General features: G+C 34.8%; 1 protein-coding gene across 1 annotated transcript; it reads right to left on the bottom strand.

Moving 5' to 3' along the window:
- Positions 1-1,009: 1,009 nt before the first annotated feature.
- LOC111411357 lies at positions 1,010-8,974 on the bottom strand. Its single transcript, XM_023041895.1, has 3 exons — positions 8,941-8,974; positions 1,674-1,863; positions 1,010-1,349 (listed from the first exon to the last, which is right to left on the bottom strand). The coding sequence occupies exons 1-3, from the start codon at positions 8,972-8,974 to the stop codon at positions 1,010-1,012; spliced, it is 564 nt and encodes a 187-aa protein (XP_022897663.1).
- Between the last annotated feature and the right edge of the window lie 16,207 nt (positions 8,975-25,181).

The following is a 25,181-nucleotide window of genomic DNA, read 5'->3' as shown; positions in this document are numbered from 1 at the left end:
TGGTTCTTCTTCATAGGTAAGATTTTCCTTCAGTTCTACTAGTTGTGATTCCAAAACATGAGATGGATCTAGAATATACTTAGAAGTATGGAAACATGGAATACATCATGAATTCTAGACAATTCTGTTGGCAAAGCCAATCGATACGCAACTGGACCAATGCGTTCAACAATCTCATATGAGCCAATATACCTCAGACTTAATTTACCTCGTTTACCAAATCTTATAACACCTTTCCATGGCGACAATCGCAAGAAAACTCTATCCCTAACATCAATTTCAAGGTTTCTTCTGCGTCTATCTGCATAGTTCTTCTATCTATCTTGGGGTGTCTTTAACTTTTCTTTAATTATCTTTACTTTCTCAGCAGTAATCTGGATATATTCAAGACCCAATAACTTTCTTTCACCAACTTCATCCCAACATACTGGAGTTCTGCATTTTCTACCATACAGTGCTTCAAGAGGAGCCATTTCTATACTCGAATGATAACTGTTATTATAAGCAAACTCCATCAAAGAAAGATGAGTGTCCTAATTCCCTTTGAACTGTAGTACACAAGCTCGTAACATGTCTTCCAAAGTCTGAATGGTTCTTTCTGGCTTACCATCTGTTTGAGGATGAAAACCTGTACTGAAATGAAGTTTAGTACCCAAAGCTTTCTGCAAACTAGGCCAAAATTTAGAAGTGAAATGAGAATTTCTATCTGAAACAATAGATTCTGGTGTCCCATACAAATTGATTATCTCATCAACATATATTTTTGTCAATTTATCTAACGAGTAAGTGACTTTAATTGGCAAAAATCTAGTAGTCTTCATTAACCTGTTTACAATGATCCATATGCCATCATGTCCACTCTGAGTCCGTGGAAGTCCAAATAGAAAATCCATAGTAATGTTTCTCATTTCCACTTAGGAATAAGCAACATGTGTAACAATCCTGCTATTTTCTAACGATCTAGTTTTATTTGCTGGCAAATGAGACATCTGGATACAAACTCAGCTATTTATCTCTTCATTTCATGCCACCAATAGTGTTCTTTGAGTACATGATACATTTTTGTACTACCTGGATGCATCGCGTAAGCTGAACTATGTGCCTCTTCTAGAATTTCTTCCTTCAATTTCGAATCATCTGGAACACATAATCTGTTTCCCATAACTAAAGTTCCGTCATCTCGAATAGTATAATCTGTATCCTTATCTTTACTAACTTCTTCTTTCAATTTGCTCAACACTAGATCTTGAGTTTGAGTTTCTCTAACTGTGTCAATCAAAATAGGCCTCACTTGGAAGTTGGCAAACAATGCTCCTACACTGGTAACTGATAATTGGGCATGAGAAGCTCTGAACTCACCAAACAAAGATGAACATAATGTGTTATTCTATGTCATAGGACTCGATATTTTTCGACTTAGAGCGTCAGCAACTACATTAGCCTTCCCTGGATGATAATCAAGCTTGTAGTCCTAATCTTTTATCAGCTCTAACCATCTTCTTTGCCTCAAGTTTAACTCTTTTTGATCAAAAATATACTTTAAGCTTTTATGATCTGCATATATCTGGCATCTCTCGACATACAAGTAATGTCTCCAAAATTTCAAGGTTAGGACAACTGCAGCTAGCTCTAAGTCATGTGTATGATAACTTAGTTCATGTTTCTTCAACTACTTGGAAGCATATGCTATGATTTTCCCATTTTGCATCGAAACACAACCAAGGCCCTGACGTGAAGCATCACTATATATCACAAACTCTTCACCGGGAGATCGAAGGGTGAGAACTGGGACTGACACTAATCGATTCTTTAATTCGAGGAAACTTCTTTGGCCAGCAAAGCTCTTCCCATCGTTTCCATGTTCTTTATAAGGAGTTCAATTATGGAAGACAATTTTTGAGGATGTCTTTTCAAGCCATTTTGCTTGTTGAGAGTGTTTCTCAATCTCCTTGCCCGTTATTGTAGCAATGCGATTAGGCAAGCAATTTGAGGGTGCTTTTCTTCCTTTTTACTTGTTGAGAGTGCTTCTCGGCCTCTCTTCCTGCCCTTGCAGCAGCGCGATCAAGACGACGACCAAGGCCGGTTCACCCTCTTGCTTGACGATCGACCGAGAAATTAGTTTGCTCTCAATTGTAGCTTACAGAGCATTTAGTATTTTGTATCTCACAATTTGTAATGTATATTTGATAATAAAGGAATTTATTTTGAACGTATTTCGTTCTGGCCCTATTTATCTAGGATCGTTCAACGCAATTTGATTGCATTTTTATTTGTTCATTCTCCCATAAGGAGGGAACATACTTTTTTAAATATTTGCCATTAATGAACCTCATGTTCTTGGTGCTATCTAAATCTTCTAGATGGTAAGCTCCATTAGGCAACACACTATTTACTTTATATGGCCCTTCCCAATTGGGCAACCACTTGCCATACTTTGAATCCTTGCTATCGAAAGGAGTATTGCTTTCCAAACCAATTTGCCCAGGCTAAATGACCTAGCTATAACTTTTTTATTATAAAACTTAGCCATCCTTTGTTTTTGAATTTGCAATCTATCTAGAATGTCCAACTTTCAGTCGTCCAACTCCAATAAGTTTTGAATTAGTGATTCAGTATACTCACTATCCCTTAACTTATGTTGCAAACACACTGATTGATTGTACATTGATTTTCATAGGCAAAACGGCCTCCTGTCCATAAGTAAGATGGAAATGAGTAACTTTGATGCTTGACCGAGGCGACGTCCTATAAGTCCATAAGGCCTTGTTTAGACATTCGTGCCAATTTCTGGCATTTTCATCTATCATTTTCCTTATGATATTTTTTAGAATCTTATTAGAAGATTCTGCTTGTCCGTTAGATTGAGCGTAATATAGTATGGAGTTTACTAATTTAACTCCAAACTCGCTCAAGAATTTATTCACTTGATCTCCATTTAAAGAAGTTCCATGATCTACCATTAAAGTTTGTGGAATCCCAAATCTATAAATAATATGATCACGGAGAAATTCTATGACACTCTTTTGGGTGATCTCCTTTAAAGGTACCGCTTCTACCCACTTAGTGAAAAAATCAATCGCAACTATAACAAATGTATTTTGCTTGGACGATGGGGGATAAATCTTCCCTATCAGGTCTATCGCCCAACCCTTGAACGGCCAAGGTTTGATAATGGGTGACATCTCTCTTGCTGGCGCCCTTTGTATTGGACCATGCTTTTGGCATGCTAGACAATTCTTCGCATATTGAACACGTGATTCTTCCATCTTGGGCCAAAAATATCCATTCCTAATAATTAACCATCTCATCTTTTGGCCAGCTTGATGAGCTCCACATATCCCTTCATGCACTTTAGCCATGATTGTTCTGGCTTCTTGCAAACTTACACATTTTAGTAATATACCATCAAAGCGTTTCTTAAACAACTCTTCATCTATCAGTATATAGTTTAGCAAACGCAACTTCATTTTTCTACTACCTCCTTTATTAGGCTCTTTAAGGAACCTTTTAATCTCTGCCCTCTAATCTATTGCATCTCCATCTTGTACGCAATGAATTTCAATCCTTCTTGCCCTTCTTTGGACTACGGGCAATATTATTCTATATTCATAAGTAGATTTCCAATTTAAAGCTTTTGAATACCCTGAGGCCATTTGGGCCAACTCATTTGCTATGTCATTATATATCTTATTAACACATTGAAGCTCTACTTGGTCGAATTCTTTCAACAATTCTTGGGCGATTTCATATTGACTTATAATGGAATCACTTTGGCATTTAAAATCACCGATCAATTGGTGAATTACCAATTGAGAATCGCCTCTAACAATCACATTCTTTACATCCTTATCTATCATTAATTCTAAACCCATGATTAAGGCTTCATACTCGGCTTGATTGTTGGTATACATCCTATCCAAAGTGAATGCGAACTTGTAACAAATCCCTAAAGGATTTATCAATGCTACTCCTACTCCTGCCCCTTTAGAGGTTTTCGACCCGTCGAAATATAGAACTCAAGGTTTTAATTCGAATGAATTGATTTCTAATTCGATTTCCTCAGGCATGTCAATGCATGGATGATCGGCCAGAAAGTTAGTCAAAGCCTGATTTTTTTATTGCCTTTTGGGGTATGTATTGTATTTCGAATTCTCATAATGCTAACGTCTAAAGGCCTACCCTCTGATGTGAAATAGGGCGAGAGAACATATACTTAACCAAATTTACTCTAGAAATCAAATAAACGGTTAGGGACCGTAAATAAGTCCTTAATTTTGTACACGTGAAATACAATGCAAGACATAATTTTTCAATGACAGAGTAATTACATTCACATTTTGTTAACCGTCCACTCAAGTAGTGAATCGCCCTTTCTTCACCAAATTGGTCTTCTTGCGCGACCATTCTAGCTATTGATTCTTGTTCAGCCAATACATACACTTTCATTGGCCGTCCTTGAATTGGTAACACCAACACTGGTGAATTTGATAAATATGTCTTTAGGCTTTCAACTTTTGATGCTCTTCTTTTCAGACGAATTAATCCTGATTTTTCAGCTTTAAAAGTGGCGAAAATGCTTTAGCTCGCCCTGCACAGTTAAAAATAAAGCGCCTTAAAAAATATACTTGGCCTAGGAACCTTTGCAATTCCTTTTTATTGCTAGGTGGTTTGACCTCTAAAATGGCCTTCACTTTATTTTTATCAAGTTCAATTCCCCTTTTGTGTACTAAGAAACCAAGGAAGTTTCCTGCATTAACGCCAAATGCACATTTCAAAGGATTCAATTTTAGTTTATATTGCTTCATTCGCTCAAATGAACATCTCAATTGTTCAAAATGGTCCTCTTCTTTAATGGATTTGACCACTATATCATCTACATACACCTCAACAAACTTGTCTATCATATCATGAAAAACCAAGTTCATTGCCCGTTGATAAGTCGCTCCTGCATTTTTTAGGCCGAAAGGCATAACTATCCATTTAAAACATCCTAGAGATCCAGGGCACCTAAAAGCAGTTTTGTGTATATCTTCTTCAGCTATATAAATTTGATTGTATCCTGAGTACCCATCCATGAAGGAATATATTACATGTCCGGCAGTCGAATCTACCGCAGGCATTGGATATTCATCTTTGGGTGTGGCTATGTTCAAGTTCCTAAAGTCTATACACACCCTTAATTTACCATTCTTTTTTAGCACTGGCACGATATTGGACAACCACTCTACATATCTGGCTGTTCTAATAAAGCCTACTTTTAATAATCGCTCTATTTCTTTTTTAATCTCAGGAAGTACATTAGGAGCAAAATGCCTAGGAGGTTGCTTATGAGGTTTAAAATTTGGTTTGGTTGGCAATCTATGTTCCACCAAATTTCTATCTAAACCAGGCATATGTTCATATTCCCAAGCAAAACAATCCATTCCTTTAATAAAGTGATTAATTTATCACTAACCTCTTGATCGAGCATCTGGCTGACGAATATTGGGCAATCTTTCCCTTCATTGCCAATATTTACTTTAATCAGAGGATCTTGTGCTTGAGCGTATCCAGGCTTGGTGATCCTCATTACTTCATCGTCCAATTCCCTTCCTAATAACACATTGTAACTAGTATGACCATCTATTACGAAGAAGACGTGGTCCTAGTAGTTGTCCTTACAGTTATGTCCAATGGCATAACCTCTTTAGCTGAAGTTGCTCCTCCATTGAAACTTGTAAAGATGATTTCTGTTGGAATCACATCACTTTCTGTCTTTGCAAATTTCCTCATCATCCTAGATGGAATGGTGTTTATAGCTGCTCCATTATCGATAAGTACTTTCGCCACAGGTATACTGTTAACTAAAGCCTTAACGTTCAATAGTCTCAAGTGTTTAGTTAACTTTATGGCTGGTCTCTTAAAAATAACCCTTTCTGCAGTATCTATTTCCACTTCCTGCTTGTTCTCTGTTGAATTATCCTTTTGTGATAAGTCAACATGCAGTATATCGTACTGAGCTTCCGCTTTCTGAATTTCCTTTTTATTGTTTTCTAATGCTTCTTCTTTGGTTACCCAACCTATAGGAGGAGGCATTATTCTTGGAGGTAATCCATACTTTTCAGAGTGAGGTACTCTCTTTTTCCTCTTCGGCATCCCGTACAGCACGTAATAATCGAAAGAACGCCCAGACGGTTCCCCCAACAAGTCCACTTCACGAACTCCCTCTCAATGTAGTTGCTTCAACAGAGTATTATGCGATACTCCTCTCTTTCTTCTTTCTGCTTTCAGATCAATTTCCTCTTTGATGTCCGTCATACCATCATCCTCTTCACCATTGTAGGCCCCTCTAGAAGTTTGGCCTTCTTCACATTCCATCACACATGCCTCTTCCTCGTTACCCTCCCTCTCTTCTTCTTCTTTCTCTTTGTTCTTAAACTCATTGGCTAGTAAATAGTTATTAGTCATGAAAGGAGGTAACGTACCAAACTGAATAGTAAGGGACTGATTTGGATCTTCTCCATCCCTTCTACCTCGCTCAAACTTCAATATCCCAGAAGAACTCTCTGGCAATTCTTCCATTGATTTACCTGTACTAGTCTTCTCACTGTCTTCAAGAACATTTTGATTGGCCACCTCGAGTAGTTTAGGCACCTTAGGATGTGGCACTCCCTGTTGTTGCCTCATCATTCGTCCATAATTTCGTTGAAAATGCCTTTGTTGGGTTCTAATCATCTCATTGAAGGGTATCACCCTTCCTGCATTATACTGGAACGAATGCCATACATTTAGTTGGCGAGGTTGCGGCCTGAATGTTCTCCCATTATTTATTGACCTGAACTGCCTCTTAAAAGACAGTCCCCTATAGAATGATATACCTCGTCCTCTACCAGGCTGAGCGTTTGGGAAAAAACTAGGGCGATGGTGATGCTGCCATATCCCTGGTTTCTCTGTATTTGCACTCATTTCTCTTTTACATCCTGCACACAGGACGTCTTCATCCTTTTTAGGCTCCTTCCCTTTGATGCGTTCAAAGACACTAGGGTGTGGCCCAGGGTCCTCTTCTCTATCATCTATAACCAACATGAATTTTGGCAACTTTTTTTTGAAACCAATCGTCACCATGTTCACCCCAAGTGGCTGTGGAAAAGGGTTTTCATCCACTGCCATCTTCTTCTTAGGTATGAACATCAAAGTTTGGGTCTCTATAATAAGTCCCCTTGCTAGAATTTTTCATTTGCTCTTCTTCTCTTATTAATCGTTCATACCTAATCACGTTTGCGCTCAATTGGAAAAGATCAGGAAATTCTCTGTCTTGGAATTTCTTTTTCAAATCAAAGCTTAACCAACTTTGAGCGATTTTGACAAACTCCTTTTCGGGCAAAGGCACAAAACATTTACTTCTTGCTGTCTTGAACCTTTGAAGGAAACCTTCTGCCCATTCGTTTAGCATTTGACATAGATTCACCAAATTGGCCAAAGTAACTTCAAACTCAGTCTTATAAAACTGAGCATGGAACAATTGCTCCAATTGTTGTCATGTTTGAACAGAGTTCGCTGGCAAATTGATGAACCAAGAGAAAGCTACTCCTGTTAATGAACTAGGGAATAATCTCATTTTATGGTAGTCGGTTACTTCACCACTTTGCAGTGTGAATCGCCCTATGTATTCTAGAGTAGACACCTCTCCTAAATCGATAAATAATGAGAATTCTGGCACTTTATACCCTCTAGGCCATGGATATGCTTGGTCTATCCAATCAAAGTGTGGCTTTGTGTAAGTCGGCCAAATGACAGGACGTACCCCAAAAGCCATTTGATCCTGTACTATTTCCATAATTTGATTTCCCAACATGACGTTGAGGTCATATGGAATTCCTACATGTTGGTTGGTCGGTTGAGTTGCCTGAGGCCTGATGTTTGGCCCTTGGTTGGCAACAAAGTTACCATGATTTGGGCCATTGTTACCATTAGCCTGAATATTTATTCCATCATTGACACGTGGGGTATTCTGTCCATTATTTAGGACATTATCTCTTATATTTAGGTTACCCCCAAGTTAGATGTACCATTACCACTATTCTGATTTGGCCTTGCACCATCCCCCTAGTTTGAAGTAGGTGGACCAAAAGGTGGTTCTATCCCCTGATTTGGACTTAGGACTGGGGAATTATATCCCACGATTGTCTTAGTTTGAAAGTAATTTGCAATAGGCACAACAGGCTGACAAATTTGGCCTACTAACTTATTCATTATTTCATTTAATGTATTCAGTTGTTTGGCCATGTTGTCATAATGTGCATTCCCATTCTGGGTAAATTTTTCGATATTATGAACATTTCGTAGATTTACCTATTCAACTACATCCTGTGTGAGTTCTCCAAGCAATGAATGCATGGTTCGAGGACTCAACTCTGTCATTGGTTCGTAACGACTGTGACTGCTCTGACTCTGTCCCTCTGTTCGTGGAGAGTTTTGCTGCTCCTTATATCGCTCAATCACAGACTGAACTCCTCCCTGACTTGCTACTTCCTTATCAGATTTGTGAGGCATATTGTTTCACCTTTTGTATCTTCAACACCAAACACCAAGGTCCCACTGGGCATGCCAAATTGTTTCACGCGGGTAATCGCTAACAATTAAAAAAGAATCAGACGATTGTGTAAGGAATAGACCTCTCGAGACAAAGTCCCAAAAAGGGGTGTTTTATTGGCGATGATTTACAATTGAAACTAAACAGAATGCCTCCAAGGGGCACAAGCACACGAGTACTAAAAGAAATGTTTAAGTCTAAACTAAGAAATTGAAATTACATATTCTCTGTTTGAGAGTATTTGATTCGGGGTCCTTTTCTCTATATCTTTTCTTCCTTTTATATTCCTTTGATGATTTCTTCGTGACAAACCACTTGGAAACTGTTTGATTGTTGTATAACTACCCACATTCTTTATAGTAGCTAACTTGTCGTGGAACTGCCGTCCCTAACTGTTGCCATTACTCTTTATCGTTCAATCGCCTTCAACTGGGCTCCTTGAATCGTGGAATGTGATAAGATCACTCAATAATTGCTTCAATAACTGCTATTCTAGATAACCATAATGTTTTATGCTTGCTAAGATCCTGGGCGATTTGAAACTTTGGGCGAGAACGTGCTCATCGCTCTGGGCGACCGTAAGGTATTCTATTCGCTCAGATTCTGGGCGTTTTGCAAGCTTGGGCGATGATGTTACCGTGTTCGTGGGCTTCCACCAGATTCATCAATAATCCTATTTGGACCTTTATCCTGGATTCCCCAATTGGGTTTCACTATTTGGGCTATTTGATTTGGGCTGCACTTTTAGTGTATCAACAAAATGAATGCATGCTTAAACAATACATTGTTTGAATATGGTTTTAATTACCTTAATGTATGTATGTGTGTATGTACGTATTTATATATGAATGTATAATTTTGAGTGATTTCGTCCTATTTTCTACTCTGAAGATTTATTTTCTAAATGATTTAATGGCTTGCAATAAACTTTAAAATACGTTAAAATTGTGCTAGTGCAGAAGTGTTTTCTTTGGTGAGTATTCAAATGGAAACGCAGGTTAAGTTTCGGCTGAGCATCAGTGAAACAACTCTATGGTTAGCGTCGGAGGGACGAGGAGCAGGGTGGCGACCGCCCCGATTAAATTTTCAAAATTTTTCTAAAGTTATATAGAAAAATTGAATTTTTTGTAATATATACATATTATATCCACATAAAAATTCTAACTACACTATGGTGGTGCTCATTGTATTTTACTAGTCATAATAATTTAAGATTCGAGGACGAATTTTTTTTTTGGCATGGCACTAAAGTAAATTATACATGTCCAACTAAGATGACCCTAAACTAGGGGTGCACAAGGTTCGGTTTGGACGGTTTGTGACAAATTTTCAAACCAAACCACTTAAAGCAGTTTGAAATTTTTTCAAACCAAACCAAACCAAGTCAATTTCGAAACCAAACTAATCCAAACCACCTTTTTCAGTGTGGTTCGGTTTAAAACCACGGTTTAACGAAAAAAATGTCCATCAAACAAGTTAAATCATAAATTTTAATCTTAAATATCACGTTAAAATATAAATATTAGTATTATTATAAATACTATGAACAAATATTTTTCAGCTCTAATAATTCAATGCAGTGAAACAATTTGTTCTAACCTCTTAATCAATACTAATTGGCAAAACATCTCTAGTAGTAACACATGATTTGTTATCTGCATATAACAAATATATGCATTTATTAAAATTAAAAGGTGTAAAAACTATAAAATAAAGTGAATAAAAAGATAAAATACGATAATACCTTCTATTGCTTTTTCTGAATCATCCAATGCTTCTACTTCATCCAAATATTGACGAATCACAATAGGTTCCTTGTTACTATGTAACCAATTCTTGGTGCAAATCACTGCCTCAACCATCTTTGCACTCAATTAACTCCTAAAGAGATCGAGAATCCGACCACTAGTAGAGAATGCAGACTCAGAAGCAACCGTAGATATTTGAATGGCTAACACATCCTTGGCAATTTGAGAGACAATCTTGTACTTATTTTCATTCAATTTCCACCAATTTAATATGTCGAAATCATCATTGGTCAAATCTTCACAACGATCATTTAAATAATCCACCAAATCATTCTTCTCTGCTTGAGTTTCTTGCATAAGCCTAGCTCTAAAAATTGAGGGAACAAGTTTAGAAGTTCCCAAAGTAGTTTGTAAAGCACTTTGGCTTCTAGGTTGAGTAGCATCCTTAGGTGGGACTAATGGTGGAGTCATCATTTCCTTATAGCATTCATATTACCTGTGAAGTGTGTTTTCAACTTTTTTTAACAACATATTTGCAATTTGTACATCACAAATAAGTTCAAACCTAACTTTAAGCAATTCCAACTTGCATCTAAGGTCAAGAATTGTTGCTATGAACAACAATTGATTAAACTTTTCAAGATTGCCCCAATACTTATCATATTTTCTTCTCATGCTAACTGTCATGGATCCTATCATACTATTTGGCTCTTTAGCTAATTCATTCAACTCCGCATGAATTTCACATATTTCTTGAAAGAAAGTGTTTGGCGTTACATATAAAGAACCACTAATTTTCAATGTCATGTCATAAAAAGTCTTCAAGAATCCAACAAATACTTCTGCTTGGTCCCAATCGACATGTGTTGGTGGTCCATCTATATTTTTCCCATTAGACCTTTCTTCATCAAAGTACTTTGTATAGTTTGCGTCACTTTCCAAAACGTCAAATGCTTTTTTAAACTTTATTGCAGCCTGCAACATCATGTAGGTGGAATTCCATCTAGTTGATACATCCAAACACAATAAACCTCGAGACTCAATATTTGCATCCTTGCAACTCTCTCGAAATCTTTTTAGTCGTGCTGGGGAAGATCTAGCATACCGTACAGCATTGCGAATAGATGAAATAGCATTGCTAATTTCTTTTAAACCATCACAAACTATAAGATTGAGAATGTGAGCACAACACCTCATATGAAGCATTTCTCCCCCAAGAACTAGACCATTATTCTTCTCTAGAAAACAACTCTTCAATTTCATTATTGCTACGTCATTAGATGAGGCATTATCAATCGTCACACAGAAAATCTTATTAATTTCCCAATCCTGAAGGCAAGATATCAATTCCTTTCCTACCATATCACCCTTATGGCTGGGGACTTGGATGAAACTTATGATTCGTTTTTTAAGTCTCCAATGATCGTCAACCCAATGAGCAGTCAAACACATGTAACTTACATTTTGTATAGATGTCCAACAATCAGTAGTCAAACAAACCCGGTGTTTACTCAATTCTTTCCTCAATTTCTTCTTCTCATCCAGAAACAAACGATATATATCCCTAGCAACTGTCATCCTTGAAGGAAAATCAAAAGTTGGAAAAAAATACCTTGTATAACACTGAAAACCTTCATCTTCAACGTGTCGAAAAGGTAACTCAGATAATATAAAGTACTTAGTAATTTGTTCTCTCACTCCTTTTTGAGTAAACTTGACAAGTTGTCCACCACTACTAACACTCTCTAAAACCTCATCATTTCTAGAGTTACAATAGAAATTTAATGTCTTTTGCCTTTTGTCTTGAAACCTATATGGATATTTTTTGCATAAATCCTCGATATGATTTCGCAATGTACTAGTCCCACCTTTAGATTGATGCTTATACACTTGTCCACAATAAATGCATTCTACAGTTCCATCATTCTTTATATCAAAATGAGCCCACACATAGGACCTTTTATGTCCCTTCTTACCCTTCACACTTTGTTGCAAATTCACATTTTCACTCTTTATTGGAATTTTATCATCGGTCCCATGATTACTTTGCTCTTCTAAAGTCGAATCCATATCCGATTATCTACATACGAAAAAAATCATATTATTCAACATGACGTCAAAGTTAATATACAAAAGAATATGAACAACAAAAGATTTCAAGGCAGGCCCCCCACTTGTAACAGTTTGTAAAGAAACTCCTAATCAATTATGAAATACCAAAAAGGCTTGAATATAGTGTGTTTTTTATTTTTATTTATTTATTTTTTTTACCACAAAAGTAACTGAATAAACAAACAAAGATAAACACAATGAGCTGGAATTCAAGTTCAACTAGACATTTTGCATGTTTTGGCTAAACTTATTTTGGGCCAGAGTCTTGCCTCCCTAAGTAAGGTTCTCATGGTTCCAATAACCATCTGGCAAAGAAGATTCTTTAATACACACATTTCAGTTATATATAATATTAAGCAGTATAGTAGACCAACAAGGTGTTCTTTTAGCCAAACCCCAGCTAAGACAAACGGGTACTAAGGACACAAGGAATAGCTACAGGGAGCCAGCTGAATACTTCTATTTGCACCTACTCGAATTCAAGTGTAAAATCATTTTCAATACCTTAACCGTCTTCTATAATAATCTCTGTTTTATCACTAAAAAAAGAGTATTCAACTCTATAGGGTAGCATATTCATTCTGACAGAACAAGTGCAATATGTAAACTGAAAGCCAATTGCATGAAGCAGTAAATCAAAAGATTTGCCGTAATGTGAAATTTACCAAAATTCTAATATGATATTGCTTGATAAAGTGAATAACCTAGAAGTTACATTATACATCTAGAAGATGAGCAATATTATCATGGTTCCCAAATAACAAATGGATAATTTCAAAAATTCTATTTTAGCTCTATATGCAGTCAAGCAAAATGTTTTTGGAGTTCTATATTTCCAACGAGCCAATGTGGGTGTCTCCATACCATTACCATACATTCAAGTCACATTCAAACCATACATAATAAATGACTCTTCTCAATGTCATTAAGTCAAACACATTGCCACACAATTTGTTTCGCATAAAAGTATATATTGACTGCACTTACAAGACGAGAGGCCGGAAGCGATTATAGACGAGACGAGAGGCTGGAAGCACATATGTTCAGGGACGACTGACGAGTAGATTTATAGTGGTTATAAACTCCTTACTTAGGGACTCGATTCGAGAGCAGAAAGCGCAGAGCAGAGAGGGAGATTGAGAAGCCATTACAAACTCCCGACGAACAAATTTATAGCAGATTCAGGGACGACTAATGACCATATTTATAGAGGTTATAAACTCCTTAGTTAGGCTGCCCAGCAAATTCGATACTGAGAGGCGAGAGCGCGCAGCAGAGGGAGATTGAGAAGCCAGAAGCCGGGAAAGAGTGAATTTGGGAATTTCGTGGTTTCACTTTCGATTTCAACACCAACAGTAATTGGTTTTGGGCTGGGAAATCTTTTATTCAGTTTTTCTCTTTGGGCTAGATAAGTGAAGAGCCCAGTTTTCAATTTTACCAAAGAAAATGAAAGTGTTGGGCTGGGATGTATTTGATTTTACTTGGGTTGAGTATTTGGTTTTACTTGGGTTGAATAAAATTTAAATTAAAGCTGATTTTTTATTTATTTTTTTAGCAGTTTGGCGGTTTGAAACGGTTTGCAAAAATTCAACCTAAACCAAACCACTTCAAAGCGGTTTGGTTCGGTTCAAAACCAAAGTGTTGACGGATCCATGTGGATCCAAACCAACGGTTTCAAAAAAAGGGTTTCGGTTCGGTTTGGCGGTTTCGTTGTTCAGCCCTACCCTAAAGGTGATGAACATAGCAAGCACACTAGGTGTAGCAACATCCCACGGATGATCTGCATATGGATTGCTTTCCTAAAAAATTGATCCTCGATTGTGTCAATTTTCCTTTAATTTTGTCAATCAAATAAGCTAAATAGAAACGTGATTTGCAGAGAATATTGTTATAACATAAAGCTTTAAACATTATATAAAATTTTAATATTGCAATTTTTTGTTTTAATTTCGATTTTAATACAAAATAAAATTAATAATTTTAGATTGTAACTTACGATTTAATTGGATTAACTGTCATTATTGTGGCTGTGTTTTTCACCCCACAAAGGGATGGAAATTTTCATTGTTACCTACAATATAGAAATAAAACTTGAAAAGAAAATTTAAAGTATTGTCCTCCGTATACATTTTATACTATATTTTTATACTTTTGGCAACTCGATAAAAAGGCTCGTTATCTATCTCTACATGATCATACCCATTGAAGGAGAATCAACTGTAAACTATATGTGTTTTATATTGGAGTCGTATAATGTTGAAAATACCCGCTCGAAGCAATACGACTTTAATACAGCATCCTTAATGTGACTCTCTAACATTTGTACAGACCAGCTATCTTCCTGTACAAATTGGTTATGGTAGTGAGAAGTTATTCCAAAATTCAAAGAATTACTCCTCCCTCCAATCCATTTCATTCTACATGGATTTGTCTTCCCATATTTTACTAATTTTCTTTCCATATTTTTGGTGTATCAAAAGAAGAAGAAATTGTCCAATGGCATTTAAAGTACATATTTTATCACAGCGTCTTTCCTTTAGTTGAAACGTATTTGAAGGTTATAAGATATGATAATGACATACATGTGGTTTTGTCCCGTTTAATTTTTGTTATTCCATATTGATTAAATATTTTGTTAATGATATGATACGATATGATATATGAAGACATCTGATACAAATAATATGATATGAGCTCTTATCAATTATAAAGATTGATATGACAGTACGATTTACTTTGATATATGAATGATAAATATTATTCATGATTGTATTAGTATTTGTATCCTATTGAGTATTCCTCATACTCACCCACTTTCCCCTACCTCACAGGTTAGTTCGGGTCGTGTCGGAGTGTGGTGGTTTGATTGGGTGGTTGTACCTCATTTTGCTAGACGAAAATCTAAAATTTAGCACATAACCTTTTTTTTTAAGTTTAACTGCGATAAGCATTTATTTATAGTTAAAATTTCGTACATGTTTATTTGTATGTGGATATGTTTAGATTGCACTTTTGATTGGAAGTTTGAATTAAATTGTTTGATGTGGTGGTGTAAATGCTTCTGCCCATTTTTTTTTTAAATATTGTTTAGTTAGCTGTTGAACACGTTAAAGTACAATTATCTATTTCTAGAAAATTGGATTTCAAAGAATGTGGGAGTTAGTGGTTGGGTAAATCATATAAAATATGTGGATGGAAAATAAAATTGGCCATTTTTTAAAGAAACTTTTGGTCGAAAATTTGGGTCGTTACAGTTTTATATCAGAGTCAAGGTTTAAATTTTCTATAAACTCATTTGAATTTTAGAAAAAAAATTGATGTAAACATTGTTACTGTTCACGATTTCACTGTTCACATGAACAGTGGAAAAAAAAATTTTAAAAATAAAAAACAAAAAAAGATGTTTGTTTAAATGATTTATATGTGTGTGTGTGTGTGTGTGTGTATTTGTAAAAAAATTTTGGAAGTTCTTTCCTTAAAATAGAAAGTTTTATGTTTAACCACAATAATCAATAAATTATTCAGTTACTAGCATTTTCAATTTGTGAATTTCTTAATAGTCTATGCACTAGTATTTAATATTTTCTAGTTGCTGAAATTATGATGTACTACTTATGTAAAAAAAATAAGAAAAATAAAAAAAAATACAAAAAATATATGTAAATCCATACGTGGTAGGAATATTCTTTATTACTTAATTATTTATGTCACTTCGTAACAAAAAAATAAAAAAATCAAGTAGTTATGATCATATGTTAATGCAGTATAGACTTGTACACATGTTTAGTATATTAAATAAATTGCTGATTCTGATTAACTTGGAGAGTGCAATTTGATGCATTACTGCTAAATCTAATATGTGTGGCATTGATTAGTTATTAGAGTATTTGCACACGAAACTAGGTGATTTAGCATGTTACATATAATACATGTTGAAAAGAGTGTTAGCAAGAGTCTGCATTACAGTCATATTGACAAATATTGCACAATGATACTTACTTTTGTTAGCAAGCGATAAAAAAAAAAAAGGTATAATAACTGTATTTGTATAATATTGAAGGTTACAACGCTTGTTTGAATTATATTTAATATTTTTATGCTAATATTGGGTGTTGTAACCCATACTCATGTATCTTACCCATTGTGTTATTATATTTTTAATTACTTGTTAATATAAAATATGTGAAAAACATTTGGCAGTTGGCACTCAACAACCACCAATCGACCTCCTTCGATGACTCTAAAGTATGTAAAGAGGTAAGAAGGATTTTGTTTAAACTTTTTGCATAACTTAAATCTTTTAAAATGCCTACGTTTTAAATTTTATGACATGCAGTTTGTTTTTTCGCTAAATTTATTATTTATATTATGAGATTATAGGTACAACATGTTAGACTTAGTACTGGTATGTGACGGATGACATAATATTAATTTTTAGGAAATGGCACCTCCATTCCACACAAATTTGATGTGTGACTTGTTGCAGCGGTACAAGAGTAGACTAGATAGAATCAAGCACCTACACCACAAAATGCACCACCACAACAGAATGCACCTCTGTTTGTCCTTGGAGCTATCTCAGTGGTTGAACAGTTTTGTAGGTACAAACCTCATACTTTCGATGGTGTTTTCAACCCACTGGCTGTTGAGGAGTAGATAAGAGATCTGGAGCGCATTTTTCAACACATTGTTAGTATATATGCTGATAAGGTACTATGCATATAATTCATGTTGATGCCGGTCATTGGTAGGAATTTGTCTTAGGTACTACGACTGAAAAAAGTAGCTTAACTTGACTTTGGAATAGTTTAAGGATGAGGTGATGGCAAATTATTTTCTACAGGCTTTGAGAGACTGTAATGAATCAAAGTTTTTGCAACTAAAATAGGGAAATATGTCGCTTACTGATTATGATAGACAGTTTGAGTAGCTCTCAAGTTATGCCCCATACTTGGTAGATACAAAATTTAAAAAGACCAGGAAGTTCGAAAATGGACTACGCCCGGAGATTGGCTTTATCATTATGTCCCATCATTTCACTTCATATCATGAAACTTTAGAGTGAATTGATGATATTTCATATTAGAGGACTACATTTGAATAGTATGACTAACAGAGCAAGGAGTCATTGGGAAGAAGACAATCGAGTGGTCAAAGCAAGAATAGATGTAACTAGCAGAATAAAAGACCAATCCCAGGAGTTCATGTCGCTGGGACGAGTGGGAGTGTTACACCTTATTGTAAGTCTAACAATTAGGAAGAACATGTGTTTTATGTGTGGTAAGTCGGGACATATTGCTTTGTACTGTACCGAGCCTCCACGAAAGAAAGGTGATAACCAAGATAAGAATCCAATAGGAAAGGCCCGAGTTTTTGCACTGAATCAACAAGAGGCCGAGAATGATCCAAACGTGATAGCAGGTATTTATTATTTTTTAATGTACCTGCTTAAGTTCTTTTTGACCTAGGGCTATACTTCATTTTATCTCAGTATGTCACTAAGTCTAACACTATATGAGTAAAAACAGGTATTTTATTACTATATGATGTACCTGCATATGTTCTCTTTGACTCTGGGGCTATACATTTTCTTTTCTCTACATCCCTTCATCGCTAAGTCTAACATTACATTTGTGAAAATGGATAATGCATTAGAGATTAACATCCCCTCAGGAAGAACTCTTTGCACAAATCAAATGACTAAGGCTATGAAGTTTGAAATTGATGGAAAGGTATTACTAGCGAACATACACCTTTTAAAGATGAAACATTTCGATGTTATTTTAGGCATGCACTAGTTCGGATACAATCATGTGACCATTCGATATCATGAGAAAAAAGTGTTATTTCATCAACCAGGAGTGGAATAATTTTGTTTCTTTGGAACAAGGTTCAAGTCTCTACCAGTTCGTCATAGTATTCATTGACGACATACTTGTATACGCCAAAAATAAGAAGCAAACAACTCCGAGCAGTACTCGAAACTCTAAGGAAAGAGAAATTATATGTCCAATTCAAGAAGTGCAAATTTTGGCTCGATCGAGTAGGTTCTCTTGGTTATATAATTACCGTTCATGGTATTGAGGTAGACCAAGTTAAAGTAGAAGCCGTAACAAATTGGCCTAGACCGACCATTAATTTCTTGGGGTTGATCGACTTTTATAGGAGATTTATTGAGGGTTTATTAAAAATATTGGAGCCAAATGACTCAGTTGAATAGAAAAGGTGTGAAATTTGAGCGGATTGAAAAGTGTGAAAAATGCTTTAAAGAACTCAAGTAGAGATTAGTCCTAACCCCTTTATTGACGATACCTGAAGAATCGGATGGGTTTATAATTTATAGACGCCTCCAAGTAGGGTTTGGGCTGTGTTTTGATACAATAAGGAAAAGTGGTTGCTTATGCCTCGAGACAGTTGAAGCAATATAAACAAAACTATCTAACACATGACTTTGAGCTTACATCACACCTTAAAAATATGGCATCATTATCTCTATGGTGAAAAGCATGAAATCTATACAAACACAAGAGTCTCAAACACTTCTTCACGAAGAAGGAATTGAATATGAGAAGAGGAGATGGTCAGAATTAGTGAAAGATTATGATTATACCATCCTTTACCATTCGAATAAGGCTAACATAGTCTCAGATGCCCTAAGCAAGAAGATCGGATCATAGTTAGCAATTTTACCCACGGCACGTTAACACTTGATAAAGGACTTTGAGAAATTGAGATTAGAGGTCATCACGCTGTTGACCTAGACTACAGCAAAAATAAAAAGGGTTTATAGCTCAACCTACTCTTCGAGATCGAATCAAGGAAGGACAGGATAATGATTCATTATTACAAAAGATTAAGTTTGAGATTCGTATGAACAAACGTGAAGGAATTGACGTATTTGCAGATAAAAATGAGGATATAAGAAATGAGATATTGGAAGAGGCTCATTCTACCCGTATGTTGTACGTTTAGGTGGTACAAAATGTATCGAGACCTCCGAGAAATATTTTGGTGGAGAAACATGAAAAGATGAATTGGTCTATTTGTGGATAAATGTATTGTCTGCTAGCACGTCAAGGTAAAACATCAAAGGCCATCAGGACTACCAAAACCATTAGATATTTCAGAATGGAAATAGGAACACATAGCGATGGACTTTATGTTAGGCTGTTCGAGGTCAGCAACAGGTCACAACGCTATTTGAGTAGTTGTTGATCGTTTAACAAAGTTAGCTTATTTTCTACCAATCAAAGTAAATTTCAACATGGAACAACTTACACAGTTATACATCAAAGAGATAGTCAGATTGCATGGAGTTCCAATAACCATCATTTTAGATAGAGACCTAAGGTTCACATCAAAGTTTTATAGAAGTTCACAAGGAGCCATGGGACAAAATTGAAATTTAGCACTATTTATCATCCATAGACAAATGGATAATCAGAAAGAACTATTCAAACTCTTGAAGATATGTTGACAGCATGTGTTTTGAATCTTGACAGTAGTTGGGAGAACATTTGCCATTAATAGAGTTTGCTTACAACAATACCTTTCAGCCCACTATAGGTATGGCCCCCCAATGAAGCTCTTTATGTCGATGATAGAATAAAGGATTTGGAATTTGGAGTGGACGACAAAGTTTTTTTGAAAGTTGCACCATTGAATGGTGTATTGAGATTTGGTAAAAATGAAAAATGGAGATTGCTATTTATTGAACCTTTTGAAACTCCTAAAAGGATTGGTATTATGGCTTACCAACTTACCTTTCCACCTGAACTCACAACATTACATGACGTGTTCCATGTTTCGATGCTCAGAAAATATGTTCATGATCCCAATCATGTCGTAGGTTATCAAACATTGGGGTTACAAAACGACTTATCATTTAAAGAAATCTCGACGATGATTTAGGATAAAAAGTACATTAATACAGAAAGAGAAAATTTTCCTAGTCAAGGTCCAATAGCGAAATCATGGACTTGATGTGTCAACTTGGGAAAAGGAAGATGAGCTTAAAACCAAGTATCTAGAACTCTTTGATTGGCCAAGTCAAATTTTCGAGGACAAAAATATTATTGGAAGGAGATTGTAAAAACCCGAAATTTTTCATATAATAGAATTAATTATTTTATATGCTAATTTATTTATTTATTTTTATATCTTGAAAAGTTGGGGACTAAAGTGTATATATATATATATTTATAATTTCAGTTTTATTTGGGTCTAGATATTTAGATACTGATGGAGCATGAGGAGTATATTAATATTAGACTCATTGGATAGATAGTAATTAATCATGCATATTATGCACAAAAAAAATTATTTGGATAAATGGAGCCCAGGTTATTGATGTCGAAATATAGTCTTAAATTGTAATTTAGTTGAGTTAATTAATGAATTTAAAATTTTAAGAGTGACACGTGTTGGTAAGTTATTAATTGAATTTTTTATTAAATATAAAATTTTGTATGTATATATAAATAGATATAGTTTGATAGATATATGTATAGTTATAAGTGTATATTTGTTAATATCTTCACACATTTCCATCCTTGAGTATCTCTCTCTTTCACTCAAATTAATTACCTCTAAAAAAACTTCCACATACCCACTTGTCCTTCCATTTTCCCCACTTATCTAGCTAATAAGAAAGGTTTATTCAACTCCCTTATTTATCTCACATAACTTACGGTTTCTTTCATTTTAACCTTACATAACTTGTCTTTCCATATTTGATTACTCATTTTCTTTCCATATTTTTGGTGTATCAAAACAAGAAAAAATTGTCCAGTAACATTTAAAGTACAAATTTTATCTCAGCTTCTTTCCTTCAGTTGAAACCCATATGAAGGTTATAAGATAAGATAACGACGTACAGGTGGTCTTGTCCCGTTTAATTTTTGTTACTTCATATTGATAAAAAAATTTGTTAATGATATATATATGGTCATCCAGTACAAATGATATGATATGAGCTCTTACCAATTATAAAGATATGATATAACAATACGATTTATTTTGATATATGAATGATAAATATTATTCTCATACTCACCAATTTAAATATTTTTCGCGATTATACTAGTATTCATATCCTTTTAAGTATTTCTCATACTCACCCATTTTCCCCTATCTCACAAGTTAGTTCGAGTCGTGTCGAAGCGTGACGTTTCGATTGGGTGGTTGTGCCTCATTTCATTGGAAGAAAATCTAAACTTTAGAACATAACTTTTTTTAAGTTTAATTGCGACAAACATTTATTTATAATTAAATTTTCATACATGTTTATTTGTATGTGGATATGTTTAGATTGCACATTTGATTAGAAGTTTGAATTTAATATTTGATGAAGTGGTGTAAATGCCCTTTGCCCATTTTTTCTAAAAAAAAAAATTACTATTTAGTTAGCTGTTGAACACGTTAAAATACAATTATCTACTTCTAGTAATTTGAATTTCAATGAATGTGGGAGTTATTTGTTAAAATTGGTGAATCATATAAAATAAGTGGATGAAAATAAAATTGACCATTTTTTTAAAGAAACTTTTGGGTAATGACTTAAATTATAAATATATGGGTCGTTAAACTTTTGGCGACAAAGGAGGAAATAAGAGGAAGAAGCCAAACAAAAGGAAACAAAATTACTGTACAAAATTACTGTCGATAGGAAACCAAATGGAAAGTGTTTTTCTTGTGGACAAAAGGATCGTTGGAAGAGGAATTGTTTAGATTACCTAGCTAAGGGAAAGCAAGATAAAGGCAGTGCTCTATTCATTAAGTTATGCTTAGTGGTTGATTTTACTAATACCAGGATCATATATTTTGAACCACTAATCATGTTTACAATTATTTGCAAGGGTTCCAGGAAATCAAGCAACTCAGTGAAGGGGAGCACACTCTTAGAGTTGGCACAGGAGCAGTAGTGTTTGGCAAAGCTGTTGGTACATCTACATTATATTTTGAAAATCATAGACATTTGATTTTGGATAACTGTTATTATATCCTTGAACTTACATACTAATCTAATATAACAGAAAATACTAATATATAGTTGTTCGGGTCCATTTACGATTATTGCTTTTGTGAACATAGTAGCTAAATAATCCCAACATGTTACATACGAAACTTGATTTCTGTTGCACTTTTATATTGTGTTGGTTATTTTATGGTTTTTACCCGTTCCACGATGGTTATTAAGTTGAATAATTTTGCTATATGTTCGGACCATATGGTTGAGTCTCTATGTCTTAAGTCTTATGATTTGCTCTATACATAACGCTACTACTACTAGGAAAAGAAAGAGTCATCTAGTACTAATAAAACCTCTTATGGCATCTTAGGTTGGGGTCATATTAATCTAAATAGGATTCAACGACTAGTAAAGTATGGACCTTTAAATGAGTTAGAGGTGGAATTCATAACAATTTGTGAATCTTGTTTACTAGGAAAGATAACCAAGAGACCTTTTAAGGTAGAGGGACCAAGAGTTAAAAGAAGTTTTGTAATTGGCATATTCCAATATTTTTGAACCCATTATACTTAGGCTAGGGTAGTATATGAGTACTTCATTACTTTCATAGATAATTCTCTAGATTTGGATACATATATCTTATGTCTTACATTCCAAAGCTTTGGAAAAATTCAAAGAGTTTCGGACGAAGATTGATAAACAATTGTGTAAGAGTATCAAGGCCCTTCGATCCGATCGAAATGATGAATATCTATCTCCAAAATTTAAGGTCTACTTATCAAATAATAGGATATTATCCCAACTGAGTGCACTCAGTACTCCTCAATAGAATGGTGTCTCAGAAAGAAGAAATCAAACTCTTTTAGATATAGTAAGATCAATGATGAGTTATTCTTTGTTACCTATTTCCTTCTGGGGATATGCACTACAGACAACCATTTACATCTTGAATTTAGTACCATCTAAGTTAGTTCTTAAGACGCCTCTTGAATTGTAGAATAAGCGCAAGCATAATTTGCACCACATTTGGATATGGAGTGTCAGGCACATGTGCTAAAAGAAAAGACAGATAAAATAAAATCAAGATCAGAGGTTTTTCTTTTTGAAGGATATCCAAAAAGAATAAGAGGTTATTACTTTTACAGTCTTTTAGATGAGAAGGTATTTGTTAGTACAAATACAACTTTCTTAGATGACAAGTATATAGAAGAACATAAGTCTACTACTAAAATTCTATTGCAAGAGGTGTTAGAACATGTTTCAAACAAATTGGTTCCAGATATCATCATAGAATCAAATAGTGATGACTTAGAACTTCCTAGAGAACTAGTGGTTGCTGATAAGGTAAGTGAGCAAGTGATGCCCATAGAACCTTGAAGAGAAATAGAGCCAGATGTAACAGAGAACTAGGCACCCATTGTTGTACCTCCACATGATCCCTCACAATAGGGATCATGAGAAATTTGATCCTAACCAAGGATAGGATCAAGCAGTGGGAGCAAATCACTACACAAAAAATGGTCATTTATAACATATAAAAGATAACATTTGATAGTTAAGTACTGCTAAAGAGGTCTATTGCAACATTTTAATAAGTAAATGTTGCAAATAATTAATGTACTTGAGTTTTGGCAACATTTTTAAAATAAATGTTGTGAAAGGTACCTTTGGCAACGTTTTCTGAACGCTGCCAAAAGGTAGATGTTTTGCAACATTTACAAAACGTTGCGAAAAGACTACTTTTTGCAACGTTCAGAAAAATGTTGCGAAACCTTTCGCAACGTTTTTTAAACATTATCAAAAGTCTATCTTTTACAATGTTCAGAAAACGTTGCAAAAGGCACCTTTCACGACGTTTTTTGAACGTTGCCAAAAATTAGGTTTTTTTCTCTCTCTTTTTTTTTTTTTTTTTTTTTTTTGGCCTTTCAATTTAGAAGTCCAAGAGAAAAAATGTTGCAGGCCTCAACTCTCAGCTCAACTTTGCCTCTCCATTCCCTACGCCTCAATCTTGCACCTTTGTCTCTCCCAGACTTCAACCACCACAACTTCGCCTCTCCATTCTCCACGCCTCATTCCCGTTTAGTTTTTCAACATTGGCTCATGATTCGTCCAAGGTTTCAGTGACCAAATATTTGATTTAAAAAATTAAATGAAAAATTTTAAATATTAACTTAAAATTTCTCTTTAATATTTTTTTGTAAGAAACTTTTACAATATATAAGTTAAATTTTTTTCTAAATAAGTTTAAGTCAATTTTTTTAATTATAAGTAACTTTTTACATTTTATATATTTTTTGTCTTATTAGTAGTATTTTTATTTTTTAATAATTTTTTTTACAAGAAATCGACCCACCCGACCCGCTAGTTTAAAGAGAGTTGTAGTTGTGGGATGTGGAATTTCAAGCATGTGAGTGTCTCTTGATCTTTGCAACTATGATGTGGTTTATGGGTTCTCTTTTTCAGGTTCCATGTATTGCCAATGGTTCTTACTTATTTTTCTTTGCTTTTCTTCTCGATTATAATTGGTATAAATGTCTAAAATGTGGCATCTATCTTTATCTCCTTTTTTAATAGGCCATGACCAATATTTAAGGCACAGCTCATGTCGAAAATTGCTAAGAAGAAAATTAAGGAGGCCGATAGGGTGGTTTCACACGCTACTCAGGTAGTGGTTCTTTTTTTTTTTTTTTGGGAAAAGGTATTGGATTTTTAGGTGTTTTAGAATTTTGGATATGGATTTTGTATGAATATTATTACATTTTAGAGTTCAATTAATAAT

This window comes from Olea europaea, chromosome 15, assembly GCF_002742605.1.
Source record: "Olea europaea var. sylvestris chromosome 15, O_europaea_v1, whole genome shotgun sequence".
Lineage (NCBI taxonomy): Eukaryota > Viridiplantae > Streptophyta > Magnoliopsida > Lamiales > Oleaceae > Olea > Olea europaea.
This window is presented reverse-complemented; position numbering and strand designations above follow the sequence as displayed.